At 54.5% G+C, this 23,431-nt stretch overlaps 2 protein-coding genes across 6 annotated transcripts; both read left to right on the top strand.

Annotated features, from left to right (window-relative positions):
- The first annotated feature begins 78 nt into the window (after positions 1-78).
- On the top strand, positions 79-1,217 carry H2BK1 (H2B.K variant histone 1). Its single transcript, XM_013942624.2, has 2 exons — positions 79-283; positions 981-1,217. The coding sequence occupies exons 1-2, from the start codon at positions 164-166 to the stop codon at positions 1,215-1,217; spliced, it is 357 nt and encodes a 118-aa protein (XP_013798078.2). The 5' UTR covers positions 79-163.
- An 879-nt stretch (positions 1,218-2,096) lies between these two features.
- ASB10 (ankyrin repeat and SOCS box containing 10) lies at positions 2,097-20,155 on the top strand. Of its 5 annotated transcripts, XM_013942630.2 has the most exons (10): positions 2,097-2,327; positions 4,144-4,208; positions 4,587-4,707; positions 6,190-6,261; positions 8,819-9,025; positions 12,599-12,882; positions 17,087-17,354; positions 17,913-18,417; positions 19,133-19,246; positions 19,501-20,155. In XM_013942630.2, exons 5-10 carry the CDS (start codon positions 8,988-8,990, stop codon positions 19,684-19,686), a joined length of 1,395 nt encoding a protein of 464 aa, XP_013798084.2. In that variant the 5' UTR covers positions 2,097-2,327; positions 4,144-4,208; positions 4,587-4,707; positions 6,190-6,261; positions 8,819-8,987; the 3' UTR covers positions 19,687-20,155. The 5 variants fall into 5 exon arrangements, with proteins under 5 accessions (XP_013798084.2, XP_013798086.2, XP_067148659.1 ...); XM_013942632.2 differs by lacking the exons at positions 2,097-2,327; positions 4,144-4,208; positions 4,587-4,707 and adding exons at positions 5,517-5,581; positions 5,676-5,969; XM_067292559.1 differs by lacking the exons at positions 2,097-2,327; positions 4,144-4,208; positions 4,587-4,707 and adding exons at positions 5,533-5,581; positions 5,657-5,969.
- Positions 20,156-23,431: the final 3,276 nt, after the last annotated feature.

The raw sequence follows: 23,431 nt of genomic DNA, 5'->3' as shown, positions 1-23,431 counted from the left end.
TCACCTAGTGCAAAGTGGAAGCATCAGGGCTGCAGATGTGTATCCCTCCTGCTCCTGAAGGGTTGCACCTGTGGCCAGGGAGGGACCTGCTGCCTTTGCTATATAACCAGCCCTATGTCAGCTGGTGATTGCTCTGTTAGAGCTTGCCCTGGGAGAGGCTAGGATGAGTGCAGAAGCTGGGAAGAAGCGTGGTCATGCTCCCACCTCTGGAGACAAGAAGTCTAAAAGGAAGCCTAAGAGAAAGGAAACCTATTCGGTCTACATCTACAAAGTACTGAAGCAGGTAAGTAACTGCTTCTCTATTGCTAAGAACTGTTTCAAGTGTAAAGTTGTTTTTGCACATCAACACTACAAATGGGAAGGGAGGAAAGCCTACTTTTTAGTGAAATGAAGAAGAGTGGATAGAGGGGAGCCCTGGCTGAGCCTCTGGAGAGAGGGAGAAGAAGGGGGGGGGGGAGCAGCACACCTTGGAGTGAGGGAGAAGAGGTGGATCTGGGGCCCTCTGGAGTGGGTGGATGCACTCCTGTTCACGGAACAGCCTTCAGGAAATAACCGAATGGAAGTCGGTAGGGCAGAAGCAGCTACTCCTGGCCCAATAAGCTGAGTATTAAAAACCTTTCTATTTCTGGAGGTTATGAGACCCTGCAATTTATGTAGGGGAGATGAGAAAAGAGCTTATGGAGGTGACTGAGTTCTCTAGGCCTAGGCTGTCGGTACGGGCCTTAAAGTAGGTGGGCGTTTTCGCCCCTCACAGCCGGCTTCCCCCAGGGGCTCCTGCCAGGGCAGTCCCGAAGGCCCGGTGGCACTGTGGGGGTCCTCTCCAGCCCAACGCAAGCGGCACGTGGCTCGAGCCCCCCGGGCGGCTGCTGGGTCCCCTCAGGCGATGCCGCCCTGCCGACGGGGGAGGAGGCCCGCGTTTCCCGGCCTCGCCACCCCAGGGCGGTGGGGTACACGAGATGGTGCTCGGTCCCGTCCGGCAGGTGCACCCCGACACCGGCATCTCCTCCAAGGCCATGAGCATCATGAACTCCTTCGTCAACGACATCTTCGAGCGGCTGGCTTCGGAGGCCTCCCGCCTGGCGCAGTACAACCACCGCTCCACCATCACCAGCCGCGAGGTGCAGACGGCCGTGCGGCTCCTGCTGCCCGGCGAGCTGGCCAAGCACGCCGTCTCCGAGGGCACCAAGGCCGTCACCAAGTACACCAGCAGCAAGTGACCCCCCCCCCGGGCCCAATAAAGCCAAGCCAAGCCGCGCTGCCGCCCGCTCTGTCATGGCGCCGCCATGGGGGGGGGGGGGGGCGGGAGCGTTTGCTGTCGCCATGGCGACCGGCGCGGCCAATAGGGGACGCGCGCGGTTGCCGTGGCGACGCGGCCGCCCGGGCGCGCCGCAGCTATGGCCGCCGCTGAGGCCCGGTGAGAGGGGCGGGAGGGGGGCCCGGTGCTGGGGGGTGTGTGGGGGGGGGCAGGAAGTGCCGGGGGGGGGGTGGCGGCGGCAGGGGGGTGTCGGGAGGGGTCCGGTGCCGGGGGGGCGGCAGGGGGTGCTGGGAGGGGCCCGGTGTTGGGGGGGGCGGTGCTGGGAGGGGGTGTCGGGAGGGGCCCTGTGCTGGGGGGAGGGGTGGTGTCGGGAGGGGCCCGGTGCCGGGGGGGGGGGCGGCGGCGGGGGGGTGCCGGGAGGGGTCCGGTGGCGGGGGGGGGCGGTGGCGGGGGGGTGTCGGGAGGGGCCCGGTGGCGGGGGGGGGGCGGTGGCGGGGGGGTGTCGGGAAGGGCCCGGTGCTGGGGGGGGGGGGCGGCGGCGGGGGGGTGCCGGGAGGGGCCCGGTGCCGAGGGGGGGGGCGGCGGCGGGGGGGTGTCGGGAGGGGCCCGGTGCCGGGGGGGGGGTGGCGGGGGTGTCGGGAAGTGCCCGGTGTCGGGGGGGGGCGGCAGGGGGTGTCGGGAAGTGCCCGGTGTCGGGGGGGGGCGGCAGGGGGTGTCGGGAAGTGCCCGGTGTCGGGGGGGGGGGGGCGGCAGGGGGTGCCGGGGCCGCGGGTCGTTTCCCCGCTGTAGCCCGGTGCGGCGGCCACGCGGTGCGGAGGCGCGGGAGGGTCTGGCCCTGGCCCTGGCCCTGGCCCTGGCCCGAGGGACGCCCTGGCTGCAGCCGCCGCCCCAGGCGCGGTGAGAGGAGCAGGAAACACTTCCATTTTCTTTTTTATTCCCCTCTCCCTTCACTGGTGGCCCGTTCCCAGCGGGATGGGTCTGGGCGAGGAGCAAGAGGAGCTGGGGATTTTCGGCAGCGAGAGGCGATCTAGTAGGCTGCTCCTTCGGGAACCTGCCGGGTGTTTCCTAGGGGGTAAGTGTGGAAATCGCTGGTCCTGACTTGCGCAGGAAGGATGGAAGTGTTCAGAAAGAAAAAGCACGCTTTGCCTGTGGGGTGCTGCTAGCTGCTTTGAGAACTTATAGCCTAGAACCTGGCACACCTAAGTGCGTATCGGATCTGTTTTAACTACCAAACCCAAAAGGAGGATTGAGCACAAGTGTGTCGTAGTTCGTCAGAGAATTACCTTCCCTATGCTGCCCTGCAAGGTCTGGAAACTACAGGGGAGCCTTGGTTTGGGGGATGCAAGCTGGAAGCTTAATGCAAACACAAAACGTTGCTGTGGTGCCTAAATACGCTGCAGAGTTCTCCGGTACAACCTTTTCCTGCTCACATGAGTTGTCTGTAGTTTTGCCCCCTTACAAAGGATAAGAATGAACCAGCCGCTGGACTTGGAAGCTGGTGGCTCTTCAGAGTCTTGACCTCATGATAAGCATGGTGAGCAAATGGAGAACTGTTATGTTAATGACTTGACGCTTCAAAGGAGGAAAAGAGTAAAGATTTCTATGAAAATGAGTTTCGAGGAGGAAAAACTGAAAATTTTAATTTTTCTGAAAGTGTCAGGTTTTCATAGAATTGGAATTGTCAATAAAGGAGTGTTTTGAACTGAAAATCAAACCTGGTTCAGAGGAAGCAATGCTTGGGGTGTTGGAGGATGGTGGAACAAAACAGTAACTTGGATGGCATGTGGGAAATCCTTGCTGGCTGTCAGCATAAAAAGTTAAAAGCATGGATAATGAGAGGATAATGAATACAAGATCCTTCATATAAGGAACAAAAACAACAGAAAGTCCTGGAATGATATAGAGCAAGTCATAAGTACAGAAATATCAGCTGTTTACAATAAACTTTTTTACTATTTGACAAAAAAAAGTGTTTTTTTTTTTTTTTAATCAAAAAAGTACTTCCTGGTCCATTTATAGGTAAGAGTGCTGTTAAATAGCAGTTAGGTGAAACACTCACTTGAAGGTCAGTATGCCCAGGTAACTTCTACCTGGCTTTCAAAAAAGTAGGCCAGGGAACTCTTTAGCCCACTGACACTTATTAAAAAATGTTGGAGTAGCAGAAGACTTTAAATAAAAGTAGGAAAGAATCGTGTTCCACCCTGGGAAAGGAGAATACCATAGGCAGATGTGGGTCAGTTAGCCTAGTATTAATCCCAGGCAAAATAATGCAAAAACTGTTGTAAGACTTATTTGATAAGAAATTAAAGGACTGGAACATAACTAATTAAAGTGGTTTGTGGAGAGTAGATCTTATTTTATCAAATCACAAGCTTTGTTGGTAATGTCATAGTTTTTTTTTTTTTTTAATTAAAAAGATGCACTTTGTTTCTTGGCTTTAATTAGTTCTATATAGCATCTGTAGGGCACCCAATAGTAGGGTGATATCTCTGAGCTACCCAGTTCTCAGCAAGTTGTTAAGAAGATCATCGGCGGAGGTTTTCTTTCTTGTGCAGTCCTGCAGGAGTTGATATTCAGTCTGATCAATTAAAAAAGTAAAATCTCCTGTTGGCTGTCTGCAAATAAACTTATAAAACCACAGAGGATGTCTTTAACGCTTGCACTGTAAATTGTGAGGCAATCTGGTGACCTGTGGTCATCTGTGTTGTTTGGTTGGACTGGATGAACAGCTGCTGTTTGGAAACAACCAAATACAACTAGGAGCAGAGACTGCAGGGCATGCTTGCCGAAAGCTAGGATTATCCTAGGAAGCAGGATGGGTTCCTCTGCAGTTCTCCAAACTTCTTTTTTCAGGTTCTCAATTATTAAAAGCTTCTCTTGTCTTTGAGGTTCCTACTGTTCTTCCTCAAGTGGATGCTTCCCTACCATGTTGGACCTCTTCGCGCAAGCCCAGGTATCAGCACGCTGCTTATCCATGCTGCTGTACCAGCCAGATCAGAGACCAAATCCTCTGGTATCAGTGGGACACAGTTTGCAGGGGATGGGGTTTTGCAAGCAGTTTATAAACATAAAGAAAATTCCCTTGTTTCCTCCTGGTGGAAAATCCTCCCTTTCAGGTATGGGAGGAGGAGATGGAGCAAAAAGGAGCTGGACTGGCTGGGGACACAAGGGGGATTTTCTTCCTAGAACTTGTGGACCTTGTCTCTTTTCTTGCTTCCAGAGGAAGAGGCAGCTTTGGCCAGCTGGGTTATAAGCTGGGCTGGGACTGAGGGGCCTCTGCTTTGCCTTGGACTGTCATGCCAATGACTATAGCCCTGTCCATCTTCCTCAGGCTCGCAGGGAGTTTCCCACCCCCAGGTGCTTCCTACAGGAGCGAGCCAAGGCGCCGAAGGGAGCATTCGCAGATCCTGTCTGAGATTCTGGTGCGGATGGAGCATATGCAGCCCCGAGGGGTGAGTGTGAGTGTTGTGTCCAAGCTGATGGATGAGTGTGTGACCTCCTGGGCCGCGGTGGGTCAGCCTGGCTGCCCTTTGGATGAATGAAACACCCTGTCAATGAAAAGATGTGCAGGGCTGCCCCCAGGTTCCTACAAGGAGGTGCTGCCCTAGAGTCTGCGGTGGAGCAAAGGGAAGGAGTGGGCTATGTTCTGGGTTGAGGTGAGATGGATGTCCTTTGCCAGCCTGATGGTGGGACTGCACAGTCCCAAGGTCTGTTCCAGTGGCAGCAGAAATGAGGGCAGGAGTGTCGGGAGGAACCAGAGCTGTGGCAGAGCCCAGGTGACGGTATGTGGATCAATGCTGGACCTTTCGGGGCTTGTGAGGTGATGGTGAGTCTCATGAGCTATGGAGCTGTGACAGATGCCTGCCTCTGAGCGAGCAGGGTGTTGGTCTGCCTCAGTGGTGTATGCCTGACAAGACGTGTGAAGCTCCCGGAAGGGGTACAGGAGGCAGCAGAACTGAGATGGGGCATGTGACCCTTTCTTCCAGCCCTGTTGCTACAGTGTGGGGCTGGCTGGGGGAGAGGGGGGGGAAAGATGAGAGGCAAGAGGGGGTACAGGGTGCTCTGTTTCCTTTTGACTGTAGGGCAGCATTGGAGAGTGATCTTTTCTTCCTAGTGTCCTGCCCTCAAGCTAGAACTGGTCCTGAGCAGAGGTGTCGGAGCAGCACCTCCTCGGACAGGGCTGTACTCCTTTTTTCTTTCCCTCCAGCCCTCGTGGCCGGTTGTGCTGCCGGAAGAGGCTGTACAGGTGTGTCAGGGCTGCCTGTGAGCCAAGCTCATGGGGGAGATCCAGTGCGATGAGCAGCATCAAAAGCAGGCCTGAGAGAGGTGGGCCAAGGAGCTGGACCGTGAGCAGGCTGCGATTTGCATCCGGAAGATCGGCAGTTCATCTGCCTGCCCAAGCTACTCTCTCGCTCCCTAGGTCAGAGCCGTGTGTCTGCGTGTCCCCCACCCAAGCACTCCCACTTCCCTAGGCCCAGGATGTGCGCTTAGGCTTTTCGCGTGATGACGAGTGCTCGTGAACAGCTGGGAGCTGCAGTTCTGCCTCTGCCCTGAAGGTGGTTCTCTCCGACTACCTGATGTCGAACGTGTTCCGATCTGCAGCGTGGACGAGAGCCTGGTGCTGCCCGGCTCCAAGCACGCTGCTTGGGGACCAAGTCACTTCGCTCTGTGGCACTCTGGCTCCCTCGGCAGTTGTAACTGCCCCCCTGTGTTGGTAAGATGCTGGCGTACTGTGAGAGGGGGGTGGCTGTCTTCTGGGAGTGTCTGGTAGAACATCTCACACTGAGTGAACCCAAAAGGAGTAAGGCTTTGGGGGTGCAGGTACTTGATTGTCCAGTACTGGAGTCTGAGGATCCCACTCCTGCTTCCTGCTGAGAAGCATCGAGTTGGTAACTGGCTCCATATCCCTCTTGCATCCCTCTGTTTCCTTGCAGATCTGGAAGGGCAGCCTGCATTGGAGACGCACTGAGCTGAAGAGGCAGAAGGAGATGGTCTTTCCTGGGATGGTGAGTTCTGCACAGATCCTTCCCACGTTGTTCTTTCTGCGTTTCCCATGTGGGGACAGGGCCGCCCATCATTATACAGGGATCGTGCCACTCATTTCCCACAGTACATCTGCACGGGGCTGTCCTGTTACACCTGCTCTAGATGTCACAGACAGTCCCCCTCTCCTGAGGGACCACTTTGCATGCTTAGCCCTGACGGGAGCTTTCTGTGAGGAGAGCTCCACAGCTTAGCTTCTTCGAGGCTGGGCCTGTGGCTCCATGCCCTGTTTGTGCCATGGTGCTCTAGTGGATCAGGTGAGGTCTAAGCTCAGTAACGTTGTCTTGGGAAGGAGAGGGTGGACTGTGCCACCCAGCAGGGACTCGCAGGAAATTGGCCGCTGTGAGAATGACACGGAGCCGCTCAGGTAACAGTAAAAAGCAAAACTGAACTTGGACCCCGTGCAGGTGCTCTTCCAAAGTATCTTGGGACTGCCTCTGTCTGTGGGGGTCTGTCTTTTACCAAGTCTGCCTGTGTCCTTGCAAGTGTGCCACTGAGTTTTTAATACTGTAACACTGCAGCGCTGTGGTGTTCCATGTCCCTGGCCCCACATCTGTGTCCCCCTGCTTTGTTCCTATGAAGCTATACATGTTCATGGATCAGCAACAACCACTTTTGCATTGGTCCACTCTTCAAACCCAGAGAAAGAATAGTGTGTCAAACTGAGTCAAGTGAAGTGTTCATGAAAACATCAGTAATATCTGTATTCCTCACTTTTCTTCCTGCAAAACAACAATGACTTAAGTGTCTCTGCTCTTTTTGTCTCATGGGGTGGGGGACCATGGGACGGAGCACCTCTGGTCTATGATGAATGGTGCAGGTTTGGAGAGAGGGAGTTTTCTGGGCAATGGAGGCTTGTACCAGTATGCAGACCTGTGTGCATCTCTCTTCTCACGTTGTTGGGTCTCTTTGCAGCAGTGCTGCCAGGTGGCTGCTCTGGTGCATCATTAGACGCTGTTCCAAATAGCACCGGCAGGAGTGGTTCAGCACTCGGAGGAAAATGAGCGGGTGATGGATAGCTCTGGTGATGCCAAAGTCATTAAAATATGAACCTCTGATGAAGTGCAGCCAGGGTTCCAGTGCCTGCAGCAAGGGATACGATGACTCTCGTCCTCTCTGTGCTCAGCCGCTGGAGGTGGGGTGTGGGGACAACTCTGGTCTTTGTCCCTTCCCTTTTCCAGTTCAGTCTCAGACAGGCTGCTGTCTCTAAATATTGGTGGCTCCCTAACTCATGGCGGCCTGGAATCCCTGTCTGGAGAATGTCTGAATGATGCTCAAAAGGTTCATGGTGGAGCACGTGAAAAAACACCTTGCTGTCTGGGCGTTTGGTGTCCCTGATGCTGTTAGCACTGTAATGAGACTGAGAGTCTGTGGTGTCCTTGGAGCTGTTCTCCATCTATGTTCTACCCAGCAAGGATCATCACAAGTTGCTTTTCTTGTTTGTTCTTTCTCTTCAGGCTCTGTTCACTCTGGAGTCCTCAGTGTAGACAATGATGCTGCTGCCTCTCTCCTCTCCCCTGCTTGGTGTTATGGAGTGGGGGTGGGAGCACTATTCATGAGTAATTATGTGAAAAAAAGAGTCTTATTTGATATCTATAATATCCAGGGCCAGATAACAATGGGTGTCAGAAAGCATCCTTACTCTAATGCCCTCTCCCTGCTCTATGCTTCCTGCTGCCAAAGTTGGGGGCAGGCTGAAAGTCCGGCTATCTGGTAAGGCACTTGGTGACGCTTGCATGCGTAGCTGCAGCCGGGGGCTCTTCCGAGCCCCGGTAACTTGCTACGAGCCTGCACCTCCATGCCCCTGAGTCTGAAGTTTGGGACAGGGCAGAGCGCTTCTCTGTGGTCTGAGAACAGGAATGGGAGGGGGAAAAGGGTGTTCTCATGTAAACGGTGCGTACTGGGACGGGCTCAGGAGAGATGCCTGGTGGTACCCTATGCGTTGTCTGAGCGGGGGGAAAGGGAGGAGGATGCTTCCGCGTGGCCCCACGCGGGGTGTGGGGTTGGAGAAGAGGATGACATGGGCAGAGTGGCCCCATGAGGAATGGCTGCTGCAGGCCACACGCCGTTTTCCCATTAGCGAGTGTTTAGTTCAGCGTTTTAAATAATTGTGTCCTCGGAATGATATTTAAAATCCATTTGGGAGGCAATGAGGCGGGAAAGTGCCTGTGCCATTGTGATGACGCTGCGCAGGGCGCGCCACACATGCATATTACAAACTCGTTACAGACTCGTTTACACGCACGCTGCTCGCTCCCCGCACAACCTCTTTCTGATGGTTCTAATGTCTCTTCCCTGCCATGGCTGCTTCTGCTTGGCACTAGAGAAAAACACACTCGATAAGGCAGGCCTGGTGTCATCTACAGCAAAAGAAGCGAGGAGCGTGCCCAGGGCAGAGGGGTGCTGGGCTTGGGGGCCACGCTTGCTGTCTCTCTCATGTCCTGTCTTTCACCTGTGCTCCACGCTCAATACAGAGCGGTAGCTACTTTCTGACAAGCCCTTGCACTTGTGTTCTTGCAGGCTTCAGACCACCCAGCCCTGGGGCTCTCAGCTGCTGTGCTATGGGCACAGATGGGGAAAGAGTTGCAGCATCTGTACCCAGGATGACTATGAAGCTGAGAACCAGCAGGCTCTGGTGAATGTCCATGAGAAGCTGCATGAGCTGGAGGGGCTAGGCATAAGGGAGCAGATGGAGCAGCAGCTTCAGCAGTGGTTCACTGAGTGCTGGTGAGTGGCTGAATGGGGGTGGCCCTGCTGCTATCCCTGCATCCCCAATCCTCCCTGACTGCCGCATGGACACCCTATAGCTGTCCTTCTAACCTGTAAAACATCCAAATCCTACGGTGTATTACAAGGCTCCCAGTATCACCTTGTCCTTGTACTGTTGGGGTCCTGGAGATATGAGCAACGTTCGCTCTTCTCCCATTGTCCTCTCCCTCCTGATCATACTCAGATGCTTCTAGCCAAGATCCTGGCTGTGATGTTGCATGGTGCCGTCTTGTGACCAAAGTTAGTGGGGTGGAGATGACTCCTTCCCTGCCGCCAAGCCCAGGGCCCTGCAGCCATACCCAAGGGCAAGCTGTGTTCTGACATCCATGTCCCCTGCACGGTGATCTCGCTGGCTACTTCCCTGACTTTCCTGATGAGGAAATGGGTGGCTCTAGCATCCTCTTCTCAGGATAGACCTCTGAGCAGGTACAAGGGCAGAAGCAAAGCTGCAGCGGGGACAGAGGCTGTTATAGTAGAAGAGGAAGGGCAGGATATCAAATGTGGGTCTTCTCTGGGGTTGAGGTGACAAATGGTCTCAGGAGGTGGGATGAGCTTTACCCTCTAGAGGCTGCTTATTCTGAGTTTCTAGGGTGCTGGAAACACACGTGTGGTGGCATGGCCTCAGGTTGGAGGGACTGGGTCTCACAGCCTTGTGCTGAAGGCATGCTAGCTCTGATGTGATCTGAGGCAAGACAGTGCTTTGTACTGAGCCTGTATGTGCTGCTGGGCCCGGCAGGACCAGGCATACTGTTCCTGAGTGTTAGGGACCCTTTTCCTGGTTGCTCCCCACTGTGCACAGCAGCTAGGATTGTATGGGGAGTAGCTCTGTGCATGGGGCTTTTGCAGGTCAGAGATGCACTGGATCAGATAGAAGGTAAGAAAGAGGAAAAGAAAAAGAAAGGAAAAGGTGAGAAAGGGAGAAAAGAAAAGGGCACGAAATTGGTGAGAGAGAGAGAAGGTTAAGGCCAGGGCTTGAGAGGCAGGGTGGTACAGTTGGGGGATGGTAGCAAGCAGAAACAGGGGCTGCAGGACCTTCCCATTCCTGTGTGTTCTGGAGCTGTGCCCTACTCCCTCTCTTAGCTCATGAGAGTAACTCACTGGCTCTGGGGTCTTTTCCCAGGAAGATGATGCAGTTTAATCCTGGCTTCCTCCAAGTTCCTGCCAGCAATCAGTGAAGCATTCACAAAGTACCCAAGTGAGGGGGACTGCACACTGTGGTTGGGAGGGCACCGGAGCTGCTCTAAGTGCAGCACAGATCAAGAAGCCAGAAAGTGATACTTAATGGTCGGTGGCTTGCAGGGTTCATGTGCGTGTGTTTGCAGGCAGTTTAATGTGGTGTATCCCCCGACTGTTTCCTCCCTCTGCGTGTGTATGTGAGTAGGGAGGCTCCAGCTGAAACCTCTGCCTTGCTCTCAGAGACTAGAGTTGTCTGTGGCGTGTTTATTCTTCAGGGCATTGCACTGTTTTCAGCACACAGGGCTTTGAGCAGTGGCTCTCCACTTGGTGCTTCCTGTCTCACTGATCAGTTACAGCTATGGTGCAAGAGGCATAAACCCATCTTGGGCTGCCAGTTCCTTGCTTACTAGCACATTCCAGTGTGGACAGGGGGGAAATCCCAAATGCAGGTATGCAGCGCATACACTGGATGCTTGGCTTCCCTTACTGAGACCCTGGGTGTTGTCTGATGCCCCACTGGGAGGAGTCAGGAGAAGGCACCTGGCTGCTCTGTATGCCAAGCTTTATTCTTCATGTGCTTCTTGGTTCAGCTGATCCAAGCCAGTCTGTCACATGTTTGTGTGCCAGCTGCCTGTACAGCCACCCTGCTAGGGGGATGGCTCAGAGGTGTTGTAGGGGACAGGATGGGCTCTGCTGTTGGGAAGGCAGCAGTTTTTCCCTGATGGTGGCAGTGGGCTGAAACACAAGGGGGAAGGGCTTGACATGATGAATGAGGTGGTAAGAGATGTGCTGAGATGCCCTCCTGAAGGATGTGGGGTGGATATAGGGGAGGTTTTGGGTAGAAGTCCTGATGCCTGTAGGAGTGAGGGCAAAAAGAAGCTGGAAGGGTCCATCTGGTGAAGTCCAGCTGCCCCATCTTTGCAGCTCTTTGGGGGAATCAGGATGAATCCAGCACTTAGGAGCAGCAGTATGACCTGGAGCTGGTCAAGGCACAGAAAAGGAAGGAGGTAGAAAAAGATTCACCTGCTTTTAGTTGCAGGATAATGATGTTAATGAGTGACACAACTTCTCTGTCCCATGGGATAGTTGGCGCAGCCCAGGAGAGAGGCCAGGCACGTCAGCAGAAGGGTTTCTAATACGATCTCCCTGTCCAGCAGAGAAGATGGCATGGTCCAGGAGAAAGGCGGTTCCAGCTGTGTGGTGCAGTCCAGGTGTGGTGCCGTGGGGTCCTTGCCATTAGCTCTCAGGCACTCCTGCTGCCTCTCGTGGGGTCTCTGCCAAATCTCCCCAGTGACCCCCAGCCCTGTCAGTTGTGGGACTGGGCAGAGAATACCTGATTCCCACTAGCTCGAATTCCTGTGGTGCCTGATGATTGGGTGTTGCCAGTGCTGATGCTCGCAGCCTGCCCATCTGGAAGGTTCTCCACATGTCGGCAGTGACACAGTGATTAATGGCTTAGTTACAGGGGAGTAATTTGAGGGTAAGCAAAGCTTAACCAGTCCCAACCCTATGTCCGACTGCCACAACGTCCTAGCTAACGGGATCCACCCCACGTCCCAAAGAGTGAGCTGTAATGACTGAGGCAGGGAAGGGACTTCAGCAGTATCTTCCGCCCCTCCAAATGTGACCTAGTATGGCTGGAGTGGTGGGTGACGCAGCAGAGGTTACCCCACTCAGAAGCCTGAAGACGCTTGCCAAGCTCCTGGTGTTCACGCAGGAGACTGTCTTCTCTGTCCCCAGGAAACTTGTTTCATTTCGGTCAAGTTGCTTTTCCCAGGGTGGACCCACACATCTCTTACTCTGCTGGACTGTGTGTAGGCAGCCGGCCTCAGTGGCCTGGTGGAAACGCTAGGTTCCCAAGAGCTGGAGTTGTCCAAAGGGAAGGCATCTGCATGCAGTCCCTGACAACTTTCACTACTGCTTCTGCTGCAGGCCTCTGTCTAGCTACACCTGACCTTGACCCCCCCGCCCCCTTCTCTTCTGTGTCCTCCTCCTCCAGTGGAGGCACAGCGCAGTGCAGAGCAGAGGCTTTGCAGAGCAAACTAGCAAGCATGTGGGGAAGGCTTCAGGGCTGCCTGTGCCCAGCCTGCCTTGGAGATCAGCTCCAACAGCTGATGATAAACTGTTGCACAGAGGGGAGGAGGTGGTGGAGGAGAGCTGCCAAGTGGAACTATTTATACTGTCTGAGTCAGGCCTGCGCCCGAGTCCAGCCAGACACTGGAGTGCTGGAACCTAGAAGCAACCGACAAAGGACACAGCCTTGAACAAGAAGCTCTGGGCTGCAGCAGCTTGTTTACTGTAAGGTTCAGGCTTGCCCCATGTGTTCCGAATGATGGACTGCACCTTTTCCTTCAGCTCTGTCACACTGTGCTCGCTGCAGCTGGACAAGGAGAAGCTGGATCGGTGGAAGTACTCTCGGCACGTAAGGCCAAGACACAGCGAGGGCAACCTAAACCCAGTGGGTTGGGGATGCCAGAACAGCCGCACAGAGCCGCTGGAGTGTCGGGACCTGCTGGTCCAGAACGCACTCTTCACTGGGGACCTGGAGATGGTTCAGAAGTACTTCACCAAGGATGCGGCTATCAATCTCATCATTGAGACCAAGGGCGATGAGCTGCGCTGGACTAGCAGGAAATTTGGTGGGTATGCAGGGCTGGGACTTCTGTGGCTGGGAAGTCCCCAGGATGGGGATGAGGGAAAGAGCAGACACATCTGGGAAAAGTGTTGGGAGGAAGCCCCAGTCATGGAGACAGGGTGATGGAAGAGGGACACGAGGGAAAAGAGGTTTTTGGATAAAGAAGGAGCTGGAGAACAGAGCTGCAGAACAAACTGTAACGGGATTGTTGAAGGTGACCAGGAGCAGGTCTACTGAAAAGTGATGAGAACAGGGTGTTTGGGCAGGGTCTCGGGGAGGGAAGAATATCAGGACTGTCCTGTCAGAGACTGCTGGGATGGATACGAAGTATGTGTGAGGTGGAGAGTGAGCGCTTTAGTGAGAAGTCATTGAGTAGCATAGGGATGCTTTTCATGCCTTGTGCCTTGGTGGGTCTATTGTTCCAGTCCACTAAGAACTGGAGTCTGGGACACGCTCTGGGACATGCTCTGGGAACAGCAGGGAGGACGTAGCAGTGCCCTTCAGTGCTGTGGGAAGCTGCTTGGTTGCACACTCCATGTACCTATTGCTGCTGCTGTGGTGACATCCAGGTGTCAAGCAGAGCCCTTGTGATCCCCGTTTCGAACGCTGATTTTAGGGGGCTGTGGGGGAGCTGATGTGGGAGAGGCAGCACTGATTGCATGAGGGGCCTTTGCTCCAGAACAGAAGCATCCACACCAGGCCTAGTTTTGCTTTCCTTCGCAAATGGGGTTTGCACCCTGCAAGCTGTTTTATTCTGGGAGACGAGCTGGGTAAGGCGGGCGGGGGCAGGAATCTGGTCTGCTAGAGAGATGATAGAAGCAAGCCTGTCCTGAATGACAGGAGATAGAAGCTGGTCCCCCTTGGTGCTTCCTCCCATCCATACACCTCGCTGTACCTTCCCCCCAGGTATGTCTCGTGTGCGCTACACATACCTCTGTGCTCTCTGGTCCCTTTTGATTAGGTTCTCATCCGTGTCACCTATGAGCTTGCAGTCTTGCAGTAAATGACGTAACTGATGTAGGCTGTGTCAAGGAAAGAGGTGTGCTTAGGAATGTGGAAGGCCACATGTTCTTGCTGCAGGCATGCAGAATTTAAGATGAGGAGTGTCAAGTATGAAAGGGGAGTTACTGGGAGTGTTTGCGCTACTCTCTTTTTTCCCCGCAGATGATGCTGGTGGTGAAAACCTCACTGTGCCAAAATAGCAGAGCTGTTGATGAAAGCTGCTTTCCCGGAGACGTAGGTTCCTTATAGTGTCTCAGCACCAAGCTATGGAGGATATTGATAATGCTTGACCCTGACTGGTTTTTGGGGGTCCAAACTAGCAAGAGACAAACAGATAGGGAAGGCTTGGAGATGCAAGTGCTGAGGCTTTTGGGTGCTGAAGGTTATTTACTGAGTGCCAAGGCAAGGTCTGTATACCCAAGGTTTTAAATTTTTATAGTCTATGTAGGAAGAAAAAGACAAAAAAAAAAAACTTTTTGTTTAACTAAGACCACTTTTCAGAAAAATGTTAATTGCACTTTTTAACTCTGAAGTGTTCCTGTCTTGTGCTGGGCTGACAAACCCTTTAAATTTCTGCCCCTGAGAAAGCAGAACAGCTTATGTAAAACAATTTCACCCAGAAATTGCTCTTATCACTAAAGGAACAAGATGTGAAAAACCCAACCAAACAACTCCATCCATCAAGCACAGACCACAAATGTACTGCAAGATTTATCAAGTAGGGATACAGAACAAAAAAACAAGTGCAAACCTACATGCTACCTAAGGCTTTGGTCCCTGACCTGTAGGGACTCTTTCCCAAAACCTATCCAGTGAGAAACCCTCGAGGTAGATTCCAGTGACTTGGCCTTTTCCTAAGGCCAGGAACTGATATTTGAATATCCCAACTGATATTTGAAGGAGCCCGGAGGAGGTCTAAGTTGAACAGCTACTGACGCTATCTCGCAGAGCCCTTTGTCTCTCTGGCAATGCTCTTGTGAGCTGGGAGCTCTGGCGCTGGTTGGATACCTATTTATAGCTTTGGGGAAACTGAGAATCCCAGCAGGTGAGGCAGTCTGCGAAGGCTTCCCTCTTTTTACCCTTTCATACACCACGCTGTAGCTAGACTAGTCGGTGGTGAAACCTGCACAGACAGAAGATGCTGGAGAATGTGAGCAAATATGCAACTTGGTCATTTGTTTTCCCTGGTGAGGAGGGTGGAGTTCCTTATCTTATCCTCTTTTTCTCTGGTCCCCCAGATAATCATTGTTTGGTGGTCTGTTGGAGTCAATTAACTTGGTTTACAGTTGCGTGATCTAAGTAGTTTCATGACACGATTAACCAAATACAACTGTTTCATTCAATTTGGTGTCTTCTGTAGGACATATGGTGTGAACAGAATACATGCAATGCTGACAGGAGCTGTGAGCAAAGAGCCAGCTGTGCTGTGTGGTGCTAATGTCGTGTAACCGAAACAGGGGCAGGATGGGCATGTACAACCAAGCTGGGACAGTGGGAAGAGGTCTCTCAGGGTGAAGGGACAGCGATGAGGAACCCTGATGGAGGGGACTGTCAGAGGATGGGAAAAGGCAGTACTAAAACTGTGCAGGAGCTCTCTGCAAGACTGAATTTCAAGGAAAAGTAGGAGGGGTTCCGAAGGATAATTATCTTCCGTGTTTTTACTTCACTTGTAATGGACCCTTTCCCATCCTTGCACCTATTTCTACCTGTCCTTTGGCTTTAAGCTTTGCTAAAAAGAGCTCTCTGATTTGTTTAAAAACCTGTCTAGTGCCATGGGCTTGGACTGAACCAGCAGATGGGGGTTGCGATGCTGGAGATAAGTAAGGAGGCAAGGTCTGGGCAACGCACACGGTTTGTGTACGGAGGCAGCTGAGTCAGGCTGCTGTGGCCTGGGCAGCAATTGAGTGATGGTGGTCTAGGTGTTAAACGGAGGCCAAAAAGCAAGGTGGGTGCAGCAAAAGAGTGGTCGGGTGCGAGACTTCTCTGTGCTGTCCTGTCTCCTCCTCTGCCCTCCAGGCTCCTCTCCCGCCCTGCCTTGTATGGGGCCTTTCCCTTCACAGCCAGTTGCTGCAGAGGTGTTGCTGCCCGGGAAAAGCGTCCTCTTCTGCCTCTTGGCCAAACGTTTGGTCACAAGGTTCCCCAGAATAGAACAGCTGAGACCCGAGCTGTACCCAGCCTGGGCCGAGCAGTGGTGCGGCACATCCCTGCTCTCTGCAGAGGGCATGCGGACAGCCCTTCGGTGCGGAGCGCAGGGCGCTGGTGGGGCTGTGCCGCGGGCTCGGAGCCTGGCGAGGGAGGCAGCTGCAGATCCAAGCCTGGCTCTTGCTTGCAGCCTGGGAACTGTGTCATGGGCAGCATCACGGGCACAGGAGACAAGGATCGGGAGCCCATTTGCACGCGGAAGGTGAACGGCCCTGCCCAGGCCTACTGGCAGGCCCTGCTGACAGGGGATCAGGGCGTTGTGGCAGAGATCCTCAGCAACCCCCGGCATAACCTGGGTCCCAGCTCCGTGTTTGACACCAGCGACCTGGAAGAGTGGAAAAACTACCGGTTCAACTTCCGCCGGCTGAGTATGCAGGGGGCGGCAGGGCAGGCAGCGTGGCCCAGCTGGACCGGGGCTCAGGTCTTCTTGCTCGTGCTGCAGGACGTCGCTGTTGCTGGGTGGGCTGTTGTGGGCGCCGTACGGGCCATGGAGGAGCGGGGTTAAGAGCGAGAGCACTGGGGTATGGCTTGGTCCCCCTGTGCTGCTTGGGGGAGGCTGCCCGAGTCCTGTAGTGCAAGGTGTGTCCTGCGCTGCCTGGCTCTTCTAGCCTGGGAAGCTGCCTGGCCTTCCCCACCAGGCGAAGGAGATTGGGCTGTAATGGTTGCAGGCTGTTTGTCAGCAGACCACACCAGCTCAGCCATGGTTCCAGCTGGGTGAGTCTTGGAGAGCTGGCGGGCTTCAGCTCCCTGCTCTGTCCTAGGCCCTGTATGCCCACCTCCGCCCAGGCTTGCTTGTCTGTCTCATGCTCAGGGCCTGAATCTCCTGCGTGCATGCCCTGGCAGCCTGCGCTCATCTCTCCGTGTTTTACTGCCCGATTCCTCGTATTTGTGGTGCTTCGTGCATGGTGCTCTTCCCAGCTGCCTTGCTGCTTCCAGCCCTGCCTGGCCCAGGGCTTTCGTGTGCCGTGTCTGGACACGGATCCCTGACCCCTCTTTCCCTGCAGGGCTGTGGTCTCTGACCTACGAGCAGGAGCTCACCACGCCACTGCACATCACGGCCAGCCGGGGCTACGCAGACTGCCTGCGGTTCTTGCTGCTCAGGGGCGCTTCCGTCAACTTTGCACCAGGGGGCAAGACTGCCCTGCACGAGGCTTGCGCGGCGGCCAGTACGGACTGCGCGTCCCTGCTGCTCAGCTTTGGAGCTGACCCTGAGGCTGTCTCTGAGGATGGCTACAAGCCTCTGCATCTCTGCAAGAGTCCAGGCTCCATCGAGTGAGTTCTGCCTGGGGGGCCGTGGTGGACCTCCTTCCCCCGCAAGCCTCATCCTGTGCAGGAGGGGTCTCTATTTATACCCGCAGGTGGGATAGCGGTTGCAGCAGCGGCTGCTGAATAGGGTGGCCTTATGGTGTGTTCCTGGAGCAGGTGCCACCTCCGAAGTCCAACAGCTGCCTGCAAACTCGGTCCTCAGAGCTGATGCAGCTGAGCCTGGCGCTGCTGTCTTGCTGTCCACCAGCAGTGCAGGGCCTGCGGGTCACGCCGTGAAGCTCAGGCCGTGCACTGTGCAGACGGGCCTCAGTGTGGGCGTACGGGAGCTGCCTGTGGGTGTGATGACACTTACTAAAGCTCTGTGCAGAGCTGGCTACAACTAGGGTGACAGCATGTCTGCTCACTGGTCTTCCAGGCTCGAAGCCACTGCTCCAGGGCGTGGGGAGTGGGCGTTTTGGGATTCTTGGGAAAAGTGAAAGCCGTGGGTTGGCACAGCTGGAACAGGGGTGGGGGGACAGGTAGGACAGGAGTTAGTCTGTCACTAAGTCATCTCGGGCCACGTAGGTGCGTCCGGCAGCTGCTGCAGCATGGTGCCAGTGTGAACAGCCGGACAGAGGAGGAGGATGACACAGCACTGCACGTGGCGGCGCGGCATGGCCTAACAGACCACGTCCAACTGCTGCTGCGCCATGGGGCAGAGCTGGAAGCAAAGAATGAGGAGGGACAGACCCCACTGAACGCTGCCTGTGCTCAGCCTCACCAGCCCCGGGATGTGGAGCGCTACTACAGGGTCTGCCAGCTCCTGGTGGAGAGCGGCGCTAGCATCAATGCTGCGGACAGGGACCGCCAGCACCCGCTTCACTTGGCCTGCAAGAATGCCAATGCCCAAGTAGTAGAATTACTGCTGGCCCGGGGTGCCAACGTCAACATCATGAACTACAGCGGCAACACGGCGCTGCACAATATCCTGCAAGCTGCTGCCTACAAGCCGGAGCACCAGCCAGAGCTTGTGGTCCGAGCCCTGCTCAACTACGGTGCCATCCGCATCTGGCCTGGCTCCCTCCTCAAGGTGCAGGTCCCACGGATTTGCCGAGAGCAGGGCAGAAAAGGAAGGCAGTGAACGCTGAGGCCCCTGTGAGAGCAAGGATGTCCCTGCTGCAGCAGGGCTTGTTCTCTGCCACCTTGCTAGCTCTCCGTCCTGCCTATCTCCTCCCAGTAGTTGGGGGAGGAGAATTGTTAGGGAATCCCCTGAAGCTTTCTCCTGGGCCATGTTCTCCTGTGGGACTTTCCTGCTTCTGTTAACACTGTTAGCCTTCTAGGCTGTGTGAACAGTCCCTACCCATAGTCTTCCTAGTCATTTGGCCCAGAAAATACTAGCCCCTTTCCTCTCAGGTGGCGTGTTTCCTCTCTGGGACATGCTCTTCAACTCATGCTGTCTCTGCAAGACACCAGAAAATAAAGGGTTAATTGCTTGCCTTAATTCCTGAGCAGTGCAATAATTACCCAGCCCGGAGATCAGCAGATTGCTCTCCCCTTTGGGAAAATACAGGAAAATCAACAATTAACACTAATTAATCTCCTATTAACGCCAGATAATGAGGATCACTCGTACAGCCGGAATAGGCTCTGACAGCTACTGTTGGCCTGGGCCGTAGGGAGTGGGAGCCAAGAGCCAGGGGGGAAATCCACCTGGGTGCAGCTATCCGTGGGTTTTTAGCACGGGAAGGTGGGGCCTGCAGGACCTCGGCCGCTGGCTGTGCTCACCCGCCCTCTCCCCGTCGCAGGTGCTGCGGTACTGCCACAGCTGCCCGCGTGTCCTCGAGGCCCTGATGAACAGCTACGAGCACGTGCGTGTCTCGGAGGACTGGGTGGAGGCCGTTCCAGCCGAGGTCGTGCAGGTGAGGGAATGCGTGCGGATGGCTGGAGAGGGTGCAGCCGGGCTACCTCGGGCACGGAGCTGGAGGCGGATAGGGCCAAAGGGCCTTTAGGTCGGGGTGGAGGCTTGCAGGGCAGAGGGGTGGCGCAGCCGGGGAGTAGGGGTGGATGCACTGCAATAATGAAGGCAAAGGGGTAACTGGCTTTGGCTCTACCTCCCTGCTTCCAGGATATCTATGGCTTTATCTGGCTCTGATCCTCTCTTCTCTTCCTGTAGAAATACCCACGTTTCTACCAGTCGCTCTTCTCCCTGGAGCAAAGTCCTCGCTCCTTGCAGCACCTGGCTCGCTGCACGCTCAGGACCTTCCTGGAGGGCCGGTTGCTTCGGGTCCTGTCACAGCTGCACCTGCCAAGTGCCTTGCACCAGTTCCTGCTGCTCGGCTTTGAGGATGTTCTCTACTAAGGGATGGGGCTTGACTGTGTCTCTCTGTGCCTGCGTTCAGTCCCTGCCAGTGCAGTCTGTGCCGACCCAACTAACCCCCTTCCCCACCTCCCACCTGGTCGTGTTATCCTCCCCCCCGCCCCGGCCGCCAATCCTGCCACCACATCCCTGTCAGCTAGTCCATGCCAGCTCTGCCTCGTGCAGCTATTTTGGAGCACTCTGTCTGCCCATGCTAACTGGGGCAAACTCCAGATTCACTAAGAAAAATGAGATGGGGATTAGGGTGTTTTGTGGGACCAGGAGCAGGTATTCTGCATTGATCGCAGTGTTAGTTGCAGGATACCAAATCGCCCTATCCCAAATCTGCAAACTCGAGCCTAAGCCAAGCAACTCTGGTGCCCTGGGCGTTTGCTGGGATACTGCCTTTTATGAAGGCATTTACGGTTTGTACCCAAGGGTGTTTGGAATAAAACCCGGTCTTTGTTTGTGACTGCCAGAGTACAACTTCTGCCTTGCCTTGAAGGCTGCCCCTAATACGGCCCGTGCACGTGACATGCCGTGCATAGTGGCATGTGACGGGCATATGCAGTCGCAGATGTATGCATCTGTCTGCCCTTCAGAGGGCTTGGAGGAACGTGTGGTGGGTGCGGGGCTGAGGCCTTCCAAACAAGCACCACTTATGCAGGTGCAATGCCTGGGCTGCCTGGCCTTGCAGTTTGGGGCCAGACAACAGTGCTTGTGCCTGTGCTGAGGAACTGCATCTGCCAGCATCTGCCAGAGCGCGGTGCAGACCTACTCACTGCTGCCTGGGCTGCACCGCACGGTGGGCAAGGTGAGGGGTAACGTTCGCTTCTGCAATTTAGAGACAAAGTTATAAAGAGGTTAAAGCATCAGCCACCCTCAAATGGCTTGCTGGAAACTAACCCCATTCCCAGCTGTGGGTTCAGGCTCCGCTGCCTTTGCAGCCTGCTGCTGGCCCGGCTGCCCCGGGCCGAGGCTGCTGGCCGCTGACAGCTTTAGGCTTCATGGACTGACCCTGCGCAGGTCACTGTCCGCTGCAGTTCTGTGGGTGCAGCCACAGAGTACAACAGAAAAAGCGGCAGGTGTGCTCAGGGCTCTTGTGGTCACCTGTAAAATGTCAGAGCGGGTCTAAAAAAAACCTATTTTCCCCAAGGCAGAGGAGTTGTTTATGCAGTGGCTTTGCACCTAGTGGTGCATGTCTGCTAATTGGACATTTTCCTGCATGATGGAGAGGAGCAGCATTTGCTGTCTAAGGAAGGTCCCTGGCATAATAATTCTTATACCCCTGTTTACTTTTTCTCTCAGACGATCCGTTGCATTTCATCCATGAACTTGCATGGTAACACTTAGGAAACAACACATTATAAATATTCTTTAGCTTTCTCTCTTCTTGGAGAGCATGACTTGCATCAGGAATGTGTTTTATGGATTCTTGCTAACTTTCATCCAATGTATTACATGCTGCACTGTTCCTACGTCGTTTCTGATAGATGTTATATTAATAGCCCAGAACAGAAAGTGACTCAGCATGCGGAATGTACCAGTGCTTTACCTTTGTGCCAGGATTTGGGGTTTCTGTGGCAAGACCCTCACACCAATGAGGTCATGACTGGGATAGAAGTTGGAGCAGAAGGATGGGGAACAGTTTGGCCCCATTTCTGAGCTCAGCCCAGGAACTTTGCTTTATTTCTCCACTGACACTGGATATATGAAGTGGAAGATGGAGAAGGTAATCCTGACATGTAAATCCTTAGCCTAAGGGTAAGACAGTGTTATGCATGGCAGGGCCTGTCATGGGGGGATGAGGTTGGTGTTGGGCAAGTGTAGTCGTTTTGTTGCTGACAGCTTCCTCCGATGAAGCCTCGTGGTCTGCAGCTCTGCCTCGGACAGAACTCTTGGTTCACAGATGCTCACGCTCCTTGTGCTTGCTCCCAGTCCTGTTGCTGTCAGAGCGCAAGGATTAGTGGCCTTTTGCTGCTTCTCTGCTGCCATGTCAGCACCACAGGCAGGAGGACCGGTAAGCAGGAAGGGCTGAGTGCCTTGGCACACAACAGAGCTGCATCTCTCCAGCCCGAGGGTGTTCCACTGTCGGACAGTTTTGGGGAATGCATGGCCTTTGGAGGCATTACTTTCGGGCATGGCAGATGGGGCTGTTCAGAGGTTTTCTGGGTTTTGATGATGCCAGTCATGTAGCCGTGCAGGATGGGGGTCCACCCCGCCGTGGCCTGGCGGGACACCACTGCAACCTGGTCCATGGCTTGGCAAGAGCAGTACAGCATCGCACTGGGAGGGGAACCAGTCCCCACGTGCACATGGGTTCCTGTCGCTCTCAGCTCACTGTAGTCAGGGCTTGTGCTGCTTATGCAGTGCAAGGTGATGACTAGAGTGCGTTAAAACCATGCACCAACTTCAGTCACCTGGGACTGTTTCTGCAGGTCTTAAGGCAGGTATAAAGGCAGGGAGGGTATTAGAGCTGGGGTCTTCCAAGGGAGCAACAAGCAAAACAAAACCTTTTTTTTCATGCAACACACAATTATACTGTGGGGCTCTTTGGTACAGGATGTTGTGAAGGCCAAAGACTTACTAATGTTCAAAAAAAGGGTTAGACAAAATCATAGAAGGTGGAGTCATTGCTGGCCATTAACCAGGGTGGACTGGAAGCCGCTTCTGGCTCAAGAAGTGTCTGAACTGCTGCTGGCTGGGAGAAGACACACTGGGGCAGCATTGCAATTCACTCCTCTTGGTGCACTGGTCTTCAAGGCCTCTGTAAACAGCTACATCAGAGCCGGGAAACCGGGACACAGATCTAAGGCTAAACAGTGTGACAGGCCTGGTAGTTCTGTCTACTCCCCTGGTTATCACCACCCTACACAACTGCCCACGCTGCTCTGAAGCAGCAAGCTTGGAATAACTATGTGAGGGTCAGTGCGCCGCCTCTAGTGTGTTCACACCTTTGATGCACCCCACCATGAATACGCATGCGATAGGAACACGTGGTCCCAAGCTTACAGAAGGTGTCAGCAACGCAGCGTGGTCACTAGAGGAAGCTGATCTTGGAGGCCTGTGTGTCCAGGTAAGACTTTTGTGGTGGGGAGCTGGCATAACTGGAGAAGGTTTAACCACGTGTTTTATGACACCTGTGGGCAGGGAGGGGAGGCGTTGGCTTGAGGCAACGACATACCAAGGCTGCCTGCAAGGCAGGGATGAGGCAAGCGGGGGAGATAAATCCTTTGAATACTCAGGATAATGCTCCCTCCCCTTCTCTCTCATGTCAGTACCGCATTTGCCTTGAATCGGAAGCAGAAAGCCGGCCTGATATCACCTCCTTCCGGCTGGCCGTGCTTGCAAGACCTTTCAGAGTCACCTGTTTACGGGAGCAGGTCCTGTGTTCCAACCTCCAAATTCTGTTCGCTTTTCTGTAGCGTTACTTTTTAGCCAAATCCTGTCTGTGACTGGAGGGAGGGGCAAAAAAAGGGAGGATTGATGCCCTTTTGGTGGCAGCACAGACTTGGATTGCCTGAAGCCGAATGCACATCTTTGGTACGAAAGCAGCCTGGAGAGCGCGCAGGGGACTGGCTCACCCGTCCCTCTCCTTCCCAGCGCTGCCCGCCTGCTTGCAACGATGACGCTCGGTAACGTCTGCTCAGCCGCGAAGGCGATGCCGCGTTCGTAAGGATAGGGTAGGATTGCATTTAAGCGTTTATCTGGTAGTTGGTGCTTCAGGTGCTTGTAATTGGGCCGCGGG

Source organism: Apteryx mantelli, chromosome 2, assembly GCF_036417845.1.
Source record: "Apteryx mantelli isolate bAptMan1 chromosome 2, bAptMan1.hap1, whole genome shotgun sequence".
Classification (NCBI taxonomy): Eukaryota; Metazoa; Chordata; class Aves; order Apterygiformes; family Apterygidae; genus Apteryx; species Apteryx mantelli.
This window is presented reverse-complemented; position numbering and strand designations above follow the sequence as displayed.

Excerpts from the sequence above, each read along its gene's own strand:
- H2BK1 (XM_013942624.2), top strand. The coding sequence starts at position 164 with ATGAGTGCAGAAGCTGGGAAGAAGCGTGGTCATGCTCCCACCTCTGGA. Across the intron at positions 284-980 it reads TCTACAAAGTACTGAAGCAG|GTGCACCCCGACACCGGCAT; the intron begins GTAAGTAACTGC and ends CCCGTCCGGCAG.
- ASB10 (XM_013942630.2), top strand. The coding sequence starts at position 8,988 with ATGGAGCAGCAGCTTCAGCAGTGGTTCACTGAGTGCTG. Across the intron at positions 12,883-17,086 it reads CTGGACTAGCAGGAAATTTG|GGCTGTGGTCTCTGACCTAC; the intron begins GTGGGTATGCAG and ends CTTTCCCTGCAG. Across the intron at positions 18,418-19,132 it reads GGCCTGGCTCCCTCCTCAAG|GTGCTGCGGTACTGCCACAG; the intron begins GTGCAGGTCCCA and ends TCCCCGTCGCAG.